Raw genomic sequence first — 13,369 nt, forward strand, 5'->3', positions numbered from 1 at the left:
TACAGAACGGTGTCGTGATTAATTATTGAACACAAGTAGCAGCTACGGATAATTAAGTCTTTGACATGAGATCCAAATAAAAAATTGATGAGTTTCTGCAACCCAAAAATTCAACCTGAAAATGAAACGTGTGTTTTAGTCACAGAAAATGAAAAAAAAAGGGCAAATCCCTGGATTGTGGTCGCGAGGTTTGATGATGAAGGGGCCAGTGATCCACTCAGCTGGGAGTGGACTATTCCAGTGATTTACTGACGGCGTTGCCAAAGATCTTTTGGCTTTTCATGAGTGCAGGACAGGCACTTAAGCAGTGGTGTAGCAGAGTGCAGCTGAGATGTGCGATCAATCAATGGACTGGAGGCAGGCTTGGCCAGAAATCTCAGCTAAATAATTAGCCGTGAGTTTCATTAACCGAATGAAATATTAAATTTTTATATAAAATATGTTCATTACAAGGAGTACGGTATAAAATGCTTTTCGCTGACCATTTAAGCCATACTTTAATGGCAAATAAAGTTTAAAAAATTGTTTAAATGTATGTGCATAAAATTGTTTTTTGTTTTTTTTAATGTTGGAGATATTTGAACAATTTGGAGGTAGATATAAGTTTTTTTAAATAATAAACAACATATTCATGACATGAGCATTCACTCTGTTAAGTGCACAATATCTTAGATATTTAAATAACATTATATTCACCCCTTTTGGACTCCATGTACCAGCAGCAGGGACAGGAGAAGACCAAGTAATACTCTGTTGGTCATCTTGTTGTTCCTGAAGAGAAAGAAATGTAAAAAAAAAAAAGAAAAAAAAAAAGGTTTGAGTTGCTGCATATATGGACTGTCAGAGGAATCACTTGTATATTTCTGCTGCAACAGAGGCCCATTTTTTTTTTATTGTTCAGTTCGATACAAATGGTGACCGAAATGAGAGCAAAGCTTTATGATACACTTGACTATGTCCCTATTGTGTCAACCCTACAGCTTTAATACAATACTCTCCATCCATCTGCGATCCATTTAGGCTATTTCTTAGAGCAAGGGACTGAAAAATTGAGATGTACCTGGATGAAGATCCGACAGCAGCAGATGTGACTTTCTCTTGCACCTGCACGAACGCAGTCACGGTGCCTCGAGGTGAAGAAACAAGGCGATCTCCTTTCCCCCTCCGGTTCGGTTCCCCGGTCCGTTTTTGGTAGCCTCCAGCTCAGACTCGCGTAGTCTGGATTCTCGCCTTGCTCCTTCACTGGCTGCCGCACCGCGTCTCCTGCGTTATCGCCCCCGGAGGTGTCGCAGCAGCGGCGGCATCACTCGCGCTGCCCGCTCGGTCTGTGGTCCCGGTGGTCTCGGAGGAGACGGGGTTCTCTCCACATTTCTTCACCAACCACAAAAACAGCTCACTGCCGGTGCGAGGAGTACGAAGTGCTGCAATGGAGGTTAATAATTTTATAATGGGCGCTCCTGATTGGTGGGCTGGGAGGAGAAGGTGAGGGAAGGAGGGGGAGGCTGTGATGCGGCGGGGAGGAAGATTCTTAATAAAATCAGGTGAACCCTGTCCAACCCGCGAACAGAAAAACACTGCGTAAAGCGATTCCCCGAAACTAGCAACCCCCCCTTTTTTAATCAGAGGCGGAGTAATGCTTTCTTAGGCCCTGGGGCTTTTTGGACCCCGGCCACCTTACTTTACTTTAACAAGAAAGTAATTGGAAAGTTGACTAATGTTTTATCTTAAAGTCCCCATTGCACTTTAAATAGCACCTTATCCATATATATACAGGGGACAGGTTAGGTATTGGTATGATGGTTTGGGACTTAACACAACATTGCTTTGTCCTACAGGACTCTGGGAAGAATTAATGCTATAAATACTGTACATGGAGATCATAACCTAAGACTTAGTTTACCGGAAATATCTGCTGACTGGATTAATCTTGAAAATTAGAGCAACAACTTTTATTCACTATCTTATGTTGGCGGTGTGTAAACAATAAACATTATATGAATAGATAATCAAAAAGATGATGTATCACTATCAAAATACAGAGAGATTAATATGAACCTCTTGAAGAAAGATCGAATTCAAGTAAAACAGAAATACCGTTGGGACACAATGATTGTCTTTTTTCAGACTGTAGTTGAGTACAAAGTATCTTAATTAATAAATATTATTATATAAACTGCATTAGGGAAATTATTAGCAGTACTGGTGTGATTAAAAGTACAAGATTAAAAAGAAATAATAATAACAGTGATACTAAATAAAATGCAATAGAAGTAAGAAAGTGTTAAAGCCATCTTTTTTCAATATACATGCTCATCCTTTAGTATTAGCCGTTTATACTATTCTATAATAACCATATTTTGAGCTCAAATTAGGCACCTCAGATATCACAAACAATTGCAGTCATTGTTTCAAACATGAATTGTATTCTAGCTCAAGTTTATACATTGTCTTCTAGAATGTACCTCTATGCATACAGCATTTATAGACGTACAAACAGTCATATGCTAAATTATTAATATTAAATAGTTCTGCCCACACTCTGAGATATACTTCCACTGAACCCTGCTCTATCCATCTTCCATTCAGAGATTCCAGTTACAGTTCTGTGAAATTATATATATATGTGTGTCTTGTATAGTATTCTGTGTCTTTAGTTGTTTTCTAAACAAGTTCTAATAAAATGTATACATTTCAAATAAATATATTCATCATTTTTATTCGGATGCTTTTGTGCAATTAACCACCAAATAAAAGAGCAAAAAAAGCGAGAAATAAACACCTGATCTTCATCTAATTTGCATGTGTGAGTTTCCTATTAAGAGTAAAGCTCATGGCCATAAGAGGGTAGTCGAGTTCCATCTCTCATGCATTATAATTAGAGTGCTACACTTCCATAATTGGATCGGAGAATGAGGGAAAAAGTAAAAGTCTTGTGACAGTGTGTCGGGTATAGAAGGAGTCCAAGTTCAGCACCAGTGGTGCGGACAGCTCCTGCAGTGGAATGCCCGGTTAAATAAGTGCGTGTGTGTGTGTGTGAGAAATTGGAGCTGGTTTGTAACGGAATGCGTTGTTTCTGTTGGATATTAAAAAGCATCCCTTCTCCTTCCTTTTTTTCAGTTAAAAAAAAAAACACGCATTAAAAAACAATAAGAACAATATCCAAAAAAATATATATATTAAATGTTTTACACAAGTGTGACTGTTTTTTCTTCTTTTTGCAGGAATGCTGTGGACGGAAACAAGAAGTTGTTCGCCATTTATGACACCAGGTAGGAGCATCTCTACACAGTTCAGACAACACAACAGAACACAAACTAATTAAGCCTTCAATCGCGCATGCGCACTCGAGGAGTCCTAATTAGGCTCCAGACACATCCAACTCTGTCTCCGATATTTTTTTTTAATAATTCATGGACGTGCGCAGTGTTCCAGATAGAGGGGGAAAAAAGTAGGGTCATTATGGGCGATTAACAAGCCAATCTATCAGTAGCAGTGAGTGGTTCGGTGGTTGAATGCAGCATGTCCCTCCTCGGTAGTGCTAAGGTCCCGCCATTTTTGCAGGAAACACAGGGGAAGGGGATTGGCGCGGATGGTGTGAAGACCACTGTAAAAAATATCAGCGCTAAAACCACCTATTTTGGAGTTTGAAAAAAAAAGGAAGTGCCAATTGTGACTAAATAAAGAAAGAAGATGAACAAATAAAAGCATATTCTGATAACTATCCCAGAGCATGAAATGATCCATGTAAGGAAAGACATTATTTATTTATGTAACTCAATTCTAACAACTTTTTAGTTCTAAGGCAGAGGTGTTACAGAATTGTTAATGTCTTACCTTACTTTTTAAAAATACCGAGACTTAAAACATAAAAATAGATTATCCTGTCCATGCAGTACTTCAAATCATCGTGCAGTTATCATAAAAGACTAATGCAATATTGACAAGAAGATTCTTTACAAGTTGTACATGATAAAAAAGTTTGACTAGCATGATCTTTTCAAACATGGTCAAGAAAAAAGAAAAAGATTTTCGTTACGCTTTTTGGTGTATTTTATCGTTAAAAGTGCTGCTGAGCCATAAAATAAGTAGGTTAGGTCGAAAAAAGGCTGAAATTAGGAAGATTTTATTTATTTATTAATTTTCTAAGGCAGACGTGGGCAAAGTCTGCCTTTGTGGCCCCTTGACTGTATTTATGTGGCCCCTCCGAGATCATGTAGAAACTGTTTTATTTTATATTTATTTTACCTCTAAATATGACCTATACAACTATATAAATGGGGCGATAAATACCTGTAGGGGAGACCCAGGACGAACTGAAGAGACTATGTCTCCCAGCTTGTCTGGGAACTCTTAGGATTTTAGGAAAGTCTGGGCCTCTCTGCTTAAGCTGCTGCCCCCGCGACCCGATCCCTGGATGACAAAACAAAACAATACCACTGTATAAAAAATGGCAGAAATGTCAAAAAATTGATTATAAGATGAGCATGAGAGATGATCATCGCTGTTGATCGCTCGATGCCTTCCCCACTGAAGACACATTAGTGGACAGCCACTGGTGGTGGGAGTGTTTTTTTTACAGTGTGTAAGTGCGCTTCAGAGTGCCTTCATCGCCACCAGCAGCAGCAGCAGCATCCTCGTCCAGCCTTCTCATCAATATGCGCCTCCGCTGCTGAATGTTCATGCACAGTCAGAGACTGGGGAGCACAGGATCCATGACAGGGATGCCAGCCCATGTTTCACGTCTCACTCCATCCACGGGAAGACGCTGACTTTTCTTCCTCCCTTCACTAGCAGCGCCACAACCCCCCCATCTGTTCCAGCCGACTTTCTCCTCCTGGGTAATCAATGGATTTACTCTGATTTGAAGAGCGGCCGGAAAGATCGGGGGGGCTTCTTCTTCTTCTCCATCTTCTTCTTCTCCTTCTTCTGCAGCGCTATTGTAGTTAACAATAAAACAGGGGGATCATTAGAGGGTGCTTAAAAAGAGAAGGGGTGATGTTGCCTTTGCGCAGGGTTCGTCAATTCCGCGTCTTCTCCGCACTGGTTGTCGGTTCAATTGTGTGTTGCGCCAAAAGGTGAGAGAGCTTCCAGTCAAGGTTATGTTGTCCTGAATCCACGGTTGTTGGGGTTTTCACCCCCTTTTTTCTTTTTTTCTTGTGTCTCTCTTCCTCGCAGCGTCAATGAACCGGGCAACATGTCTTTCGTGAAGGAGACGGTGGATAAACTACTGAAGGGATATGACATCCGGCTGAGACCAGACTTTGGAGGTTTGTCTTCTTCTTGTTTTATCGATCATTGTGGTCAGGTGCGTCCAAGACCCCCCTTGCCATGAATGAATGGCGGTGTCGAAATGTCTGACGCCAAAAAAAAAAAAAAAAAAAAATGTTTTGGCGTTGAATTGCGGTGTTTTCGTTTTTTTCTCCAAAAATAAAGACATGCACATGAGAATTTGAGGACCATGCTGTCAATCTAGCTCGTTAGCTTAACTAGCGTCTACATTTACACTTTAGCTAAAGTTTAGCCAACCAAGCAACAAATACAAGTAATAGGACATCATTGGGATTACCTGATTTATACATTTTAAGCCAATAATAGTGAAGTTTCATAAAAAAAATGTTCTTCTGTTGTTTTCCCCAATAGATGGCGCTGTGATTACCAAATAGTTATATTATGATATTTAGCTAGCACATATTAAGCAAGGAATTGGATATGTTTTAGCTTTTCTTTTATGAATCATAAAAAAATGAATTATATTTCACGACTGCTTATTAGTCAGAACTTTAAATGGGGTATGTGATGAACTAAGTTGACCATACATCTTCTCTTAGCGGACATGTCCTCTTTTTTGCATGACCGACGGGAGTTTATAACTTTTCTACAAAGTAAGAAAGTATGACAACAAGCGGAATGAAGTTTCACTGCCTATTTAGACAACGGCAGACATTTATTTGAACTTTACGTGATGTGCCATTCCTCTCAATAACACTCGTAACCGTGACTAGAAATCAACCTCAAAAGCTACCATGGTGCTTTGCCGCCCAGCCGCCCAATGATGACTTTATATAATAAAGTGGAGGCAATAAATAATTCACTACCTCAGTTTACTACCAGGATTTCTTGGAATAGAAGAGAGATAATACATTGTATTTTGTTAAAAATAGAATCTATTATAACAGAGCACTATTTTGTGATGATGTTTTTCAATTTGTTTGGAAGTGCTGTAGATAAAATAATATATTATTTACAAGCACAACTTTGTTCTCCAAGAGTCTCTTTATGGGAAGTCCGAATATGTTTTTAATTCAAGTTAGACGCATGTATAAAGCCTTCGACCTGACCCAAAGAACCCAAAATAATATTCAACGATTTTATTCCACATAGTAGTGTCCTCCTTTTGCGGATTTAGAATATGGTCACGCTAGATAAACAGCTAGCTGTCTTTCTAGTTGTACCCAGCATGCAACTCGCACCCATGTATGTTTGATGCGAAAGTATAAGTTATCTTGTAGCTTTCATCAGTGGAAAATGTCTAAAGTACACCTAAAAGTATTTGATTGGGACACACCTTAATTTTTGATTTGATTGTTTTAAATGTCACTTTGAGTTTAATGAACAATTTGTTATATTAGACTACACATGAAGGCATACAAGTATAATGTGTTACTTTGAGCCAATGGTACATTTTGTACTTGATGCACTTTCATTCCTAATAAAAAAAACTTAAAAAAAATGTAATGGATCCGGTGTGGCCAGTGATTGCCCAATATCTCACCTGCACACTTAATATAAGTTTTAATATGCATACACATATCCATTATTTATATCTGATTTGTTTGAACATTTTACAATTTATTCCCGGCTTTACATCTTTCTGTGGTGTTCTATCCTTTTTTTTCAACGTATAATCACTTATGTAATCCTTGTTTATATATTCTCAGAAGTATTCTTCCTTTTAACTTTCTCCCAGGGGCCCCAGTTGCAGTTGGGATGAGTATAGACGTGGCCAGCATAGACATGGTGTCAGAAGTCAACATGGTGAGTGGATGCATATCATGAATACACTGCCTCTCATCCTTCTAGCTGTCTACACAAACACACAGACACAACTGGTTGTACTGTTTGGTGGCTGGCTTCAGTAGGAAGGAAGTGCTGATGTAAATCCTTTTTTTTTTTTTTCAGACCATTATGGGATTGTGAGAGGGATGGGATGGGTTTCCTGGAACCATTGAGGGATTTTTTTTTAATCATTGGAACCAGCAGCTAGAGTCTTGCATTCTGCTCAGTATGAACATGAAAAACATGTAATGATTTAATGAAGCATTAGACAGAATGCATTGAGTGAGTCTGCAAAGCATGCGTTGATATTGTTTAAGGATATCACCATGCAAAGGGAAGAATATTTTTTTATTAGTCTCTCTGCCGTTTCAAGTGGAAAAACTTGTTAACCTTTTGGACCTGAGTTAACAGTGTTCATAAGTGTCCCCATAGGAGGCCAACTCGGAAAACTCATATGGTTTGATTGCTCATATGGTACGGAGAGTGGGTTTCATGTTTTAAATTGCACATGGTGTAGAAAGATAAACAATTTCTGTGGAATATTTATAATGACAAGCTGGAGATTATTTTTATTGTTTTTTTTTATTTTCAAAGATGTCATGTCACCTTAAACAAACTGTTGAAAAGTCGACCTCAGTTGAACTGATCCCTCTCAACAGTTCCTTTCATAGCAAAATTGTCGCTAAACTGTTTAAGAGCTCAGAATGTATTTTTTTGTTCTTTTTCTGTGTATTAAGTTTGAAATGAGTGGGAGATGGCTTAGACACGTTGACAGCATTGAGCATAAGTGCTGACACTTAAGGGTTGGAACATTACAACAGTTACAACAGTATTTTGTGACAGTATTGTCAGTAGTTGGGCAACAATTGTAAGGCTATCGTTATTTTAACACTCAATGTGGTAGTCTTAACTTCCTGATATTCACAGTATTTGAACACTTTTCTATAATGTCTTAAAATTAGTAAACATTTTGGTATTCGGTTCTAAGGCATCCCAAATGTGATAGAAGACTCTGAAACTCACTACTCAATGCTTGTGACCATAGGTCAGAGTGTGGACATAGATTGACCTATGCTTGGTGCCCATTTATATAATAGAAAAATTAAAAGAAAAAAAAGTAGAAGAACAATTGATTGCAATTGAGTTTGTTCAGATTTGAGTTCATGATCAGGCCTTTAGTACACAAGGCAGAAGGCAGAAAAATAAAAACAATTAAACTATTTTGAGCAAATTCATCTTTCAAAACATAAGGTAATGAAATAATGTACAACATTTTTTGGGAATTCCTTTTACCTAAAGTAAAATTGGGAGTTCATTAATTCATGTCGTTTTTGTTTTCTATGCATCATGGTAGTTTATAACAAAATGTATTTAGATTAAAATTAGCTCAGAGTTGAAAACCTTTTAAGCCAGCATTCATGCTTTTCTATCTCAACATCTTCCATCCCAGGTTATCACTTTTAGTGCTTTTCTTCTGGAAACCATTATGACTTTTATGATAGATAATGGCTGCTGAGCTCATGCACTTTCGTAGTAACACAGACACTAAAGCACTGTGGTCATCAAGAGTCAAACTTGGGTCAGACAGCTTTTTACACTTTAACACATTGTCAAGTCAGGCATCATTCCAGAAAAAAATACATCGACCCACTATGATATGAAAGATTTTATCGAGCCATTCAACCAAAAGAGGCTCTAGTTTCAGATCTGTTTGAAATGATCATCTCAAGAAAGGTGAGAACAAATATGGATATGTTGTTGAATTCTTATGCCACACTGATCACTTGGTTGCAGGCTTTGATTTACATTTCGACAAAGCCAATTGACTGCAAATCAGCCTCAATGTTCTCAAATGATCTCTATATTAATCAGAATCTATAATTACGCTTTGACAAGACTCGGTTTATTGCACAAATCCACTAATAAACAAACATTATCTAAAGCTTGTGATGTTACTCTCGACAGAGCACATGAAGCAGCTGGTAAATCAGAGTCAGAAAGCTGCAATCATGTTAAAACCGATGATTAATGAGATATTATTCCCTCTTCCATCGAGGCACTGAGGGACTACACTTTTGCTTGTTAGCACTTCGTTCCCTGATCAAATCCCAAACAAGACTGGTCAAGCTGCTCGTTATTTCTGCACCAGTCTATGACATTTACGGGCTGCTCTTCTTCTACTGCATTCAGCTGTCCTAAGGGCTGTCTCTTTTTGTCTTTGGGGGAACTGGGTTTGCTTGAGGGAAAATGATAATGAACACTTTTGTCCCAAAGAGCGATTTTTTTTTCCTTTGAGCTGCAAATTGTCGACATACGCGCTCTCCCAATTGATCTTGTCAGCTTAATCTAAATCTCCATTCAGCTCAATGACTCCAAAAAGCATTGGTGAAGCAATTTTTTGGTAAAAGGGGATTGTTTGCTAAAATGAGTGCTACTCACCACTCTGACATGAAACCTGGACTCAGTTCGATTTACTAGGAGCACAGATTTGCAGATGAAGAGAGAACCGAAGCTGCCAATGTTTCTTGGCTCATTTTTCCTTCAAACAAAAAGGAGAAATGATGCAACAACACACAGTGGTATTGAGAGCGATTTTGGAGTAAAAGTCCCAGTGGCCTTGTTAGGAACGAAGACGAAGCTGGGGAATATCTGGGATAATTTATGAAGTATCTCTTATTTCTTAAACTCAAACTAACAATGATTTTGTTATTTTGTGCTTTACAAGTCAAATGTTTGAGCAACTGTTTATCTTTGCTGCTTCATACTGATTTAATATATTATATTATTTAAATAATACATGTAATTAAGCTCATTCGATCATGTTTTGCATCCTTTTAAGGTTCTATCTCCTGCATTTTCAACTTTTCTGACTACTGTAAAGCATGCTAGTGAGGAGTTATTCATGAGTTTTCCTTCAGTGAGGGAGTGATTTTTAAATATATTGATCATTATCATGTTGTCAAATACAAAGCCTCAAAATAATAACCCATCTGAATTCAGCCATGCCATCTTCTTTTACCCTAAAGTGTGCACTATTAAGACTTTAAATCAGGGGTCTCCTAACATTTTACACTGTGGACCCGTTCATTTTTTCACAGAACATAGATGTAAAACAAAAAACAGCCATTGAGCCAACAGATGATAAAGAGTTCGAGAAATTCTTCTCAAATTCTGCTCATTATTTTAAGAAAACAAGACCAAAAAAAAGCATCTTGACCATATTCATCCTGACATGATTCACAAGCTAATATTACTCAGATAATCTGGTCTTGTCTTTCAAATTTAAACACCTTTGAGACTGTAATAATTAAGTATTGATTTGCAATGTGTGGCTTGGTAAAACATGCCAATGGTCGGTGGTTGGGGACCGCTGCTTTAAATCCTTTACCACTTAACAGAAATTGCTCCATTGGATCCGAACTGTGGGTGCATCATTGGTAAAAAGTTAAAAACAATGTTGATGAATAACTGGAAATATTTGTGGGATAAAAGAAGAAGTAGCTTATAATGCTCTACAGCTTTAAGTGGCAATTCAAAGATATTTCAAATGGCATGTTTTTATCTACAAGGTGATTTTCAGTAAACTCCCTTCTTATTTGTCATTGGATAAGTCTCGAAAATGTGTTAAGGTCTCAGGATATGCTTATGACTGTTCCTTTAGCTTGTACAGAACTTGGTAAAACTGCTTTTATGTTTTTTCTAGTTCTCTTCATGGAATAAGCTGCAGAACTAGCTCAAACTTTAAGATCTAGTAACTGTTAACAAACTTAAGGCTGTTGTCAGGTATTTGACGTTGGATTCCATCGGCAATTGTGAATGTATTTAGTCAGTAATCCTGTTCCTTTTTTCTTATTATTTTGTACTATTGCATTTTTTTTATGTGTAACTGCGTTTGTCCGTACATCCTGGCAAGGTCTCTCTTACATACATAACATAAAAAAAAATCAATCTATTTCCACTTGTGTACTAAAGAAAATAGCATTGTGCACATGTCACCCCCGATCCTGCAAAACAATGCCTGCTCTTTTATGATTGGTCAGGTTTTGAATCATTTACATCTTCTGTTGATAAATGTTAATAGATTAAATTGCATCTTTATTGAGAAGCAACTTACAGTGAGCAACTGAACAGTTGTTACTGGCCGTGGGAAAGTTACTGGAGGAACGTTTGTATAGCATAAGTTGTGACGTACAAATTTGTACAACCATTGAAAAGCTTTTTCATATATATGTACAAACTAGAAATAAATAAACCTCATGATGTAGCACTTACGGGGCGCACAGTGGCGCAGTAAGAACTCACAGCAAGAAGGTTGCCGGTTCACTTTCAGGTCGGGATGGAGCCAACTTGCGTCCTTTCTGTGTGGAGTTTCCGTGTGAATGGCTCACCCAAATAAACTGGGGCTCCATCCCCTAGCAATAAGGAAACAAGCAGAAGAAAATGAAATAATGAATGAATGTAACACTTTCCAATCAGACAACATTTTAAACACGTTACTAGCCAAACACATGTGTGACTCTTGTTGAGTACACTGTGATATCATCATCATTTCATCTTTGACAAACTCGGACTTTGTGATCCCAAAATGTTCAATTATTGAAACCCCCGCCATACATAAACCTTGAGCAAAATGCCACATATGAGGTTGGCTGGCTCCTTTTTACAGACACTAAAATACTGCCTCGATCTTTTGACAAGACTTAAACGAAAATCACTCAAAACAAATGAAAGTTGATAAGTTGGCAAAATAAGTAGGAAATATATGTATTGCCAGTTCATGAACCACAGAAATTACATTCTGCATCTGGTTCTGCCGAAAACTAACCTGACAGCGAAGGATGACAGTGCCAGAGCTTGCCACACCTAAAAGCTTTGTGAGGCACCAGCGACGTGAACAAGCAGATGCTTAGGCATCCGAGTAAGGCACTCTAATTACCTCAGAGGTTTGTTTGTAGTGAGCCTGGGGCAGCAGCTGATGAGAAACACATACTAGGACAAGATCAGAGCCGGGGAAAAAAAAAAAATAGAGTGTGCGTGTGTTTGTGTGTGTGCGCATGCATGTGTGTGTGTGAGTGTAGCAGCAGTAATTACTCACAAACTGGTTGTACGTTTAAGAATAGAGCTGCCAAAATGTGCCACTTGTTAGTGTTCTTCCGTTGCTCTGATCTTTTGTTTTGAATGCTGGAATGAACATTTTAGCATAATGATCTCTTTGCAGAATGAAGTCTAATTGCATATATTTACAATGTCTTTTTGTGTAGTCATTATTAGACTAAAAAACAGGGTCTCTTAAGGCAATTTTACTTAAAGCACGTTTAGTGAATACAAAAAAATGACGTAGACTCATCAGCTGCGTTATTAACCTCACAGCAACTCAATGCAGATATTCAGATGTGGAGATGAAAATTTGCTATTTGAAACTCAGTTACCAAATGAGGAACAAAAAGGGAAAAATTTAATGTGAACGTTTATTCTTTTGGTGCCAGATGGGCTGGTCTGAGTACTTGAAAAAACTGTTAAACTAATGGATTTTCACAAAAATCCATATCTAGAGTTAACAGGGAATGTTCTGAAAAACAGAAAATTAATCCAATGATCAACATTATTGAAAAATGCCTGTTTGATAACAGAGGTCAGAGGGGAATAGGCTGAAAGAACAACTTGTCACAACCGAGATGCACAAACAACCATCTGTGAACGCACAATACATTTAACTCTGAGGCAGATGAGCTGCAGCAGCAGACCGGCTGCATCTCGTGTCAGATAACAACAGGAAGCCGAGGCTATAATTCACACTGGCCCATGAAAACTGGACAATAGAAGATTGTAAACTTTGCCTGGTCTGATGAGTCTTTCTGCTCCAACATTCAACATTGGATCCATCCTACCTTGTCTCAATGATTGAGGGTAGTGGTGTAGTATGGGGAATATTTTCTCGGTGCACAATTAGTGTTGTTTAAATGACCTTGTTGCTACCATCTCCTGAATACTACAGAACAACACACCATATTACCAAGCTTAACCCTTCTCACAGATTTGTAGAACATAACAATGACTTCGCATTATTCAGATCTGACAACAATGAAAGACCATTCCATAGAGCATTTTTGGGATGTGGTACATCATGGATGTGCAGTCGACAATCTATTGCAAATGCGTGATGCTATCTATCACATGGGGAATAATAGCTGTTTATTATATGCAGTGGATAATGTAAGTAGTTTATATATGTAACTTTGCTGCTATTATATCCAAAGATGTGCACTTTGGTTACCTGGTCACGTCCATGTGAATGTCCTGTGGCAGTAGCAAC

At 38.0% G+C, this 13,369-nt stretch overlaps 2 protein-coding genes across 4 annotated transcripts in view; one reads left to right on the top strand and one right to left on the bottom strand.

Moving 5' to 3' along the window:
* The window catches only part of LOC148080112 (gamma-aminobutyric acid receptor subunit alpha-5-like), a 29,088-nt gene extending 27,503 nt beyond the window's left edge, over positions 1-1,585 (bottom strand). Inside the window, exons 1-2 of the mRNA XM_087791664.1 lie at positions 1,061-1,585; positions 697-771 (exon numbers count right to left, since the gene is read on the bottom strand). Of these exons, the coding sequence (XP_087647790.1) occupies positions 697-761 (65 nt within the window). The 5' untranslated portion in view covers positions 762-771; positions 1,061-1,585. The remainder of the gene's footprint in view (positions 1-696; positions 772-1,060) is intronic.
* LOC148080113 (gamma-aminobutyric acid receptor subunit beta-3-like) overlaps positions 1-13,369 on the top strand; it is a 60,934-nt gene that overhangs the window by 20,983 nt on the left and 26,582 nt on the right. For 2 of the 3 annotated variants that reach the window (XM_087791660.1, XM_087791661.1), the window contains exons 2-4: positions 3,222-3,269; positions 5,176-5,267; positions 6,968-7,035. In XM_087791660.1, the coding sequence (XP_087647786.1) occupies positions 3,222-3,269; positions 5,176-5,267; positions 6,968-7,035 (208 nt within the window). Of the gene's footprint in view, positions 1-3,221; positions 3,270-4,604; positions 5,076-5,175; positions 5,268-6,967; positions 7,036-13,369 lie in introns of those variants that run through there. The other variant, XM_087791662.1, reaches the window with a different exon arrangement.

The sequence above is a fragment of the Callionymus lyra genome, chromosome 5 (genome assembly GCF_982586985.1).
Source record: "Callionymus lyra chromosome 5, fCalLyr1.hap1.1, whole genome shotgun sequence".
Lineage (NCBI taxonomy): Eukaryota > Metazoa > Chordata > Actinopteri > Syngnathiformes > Callionymidae > Callionymus > Callionymus lyra.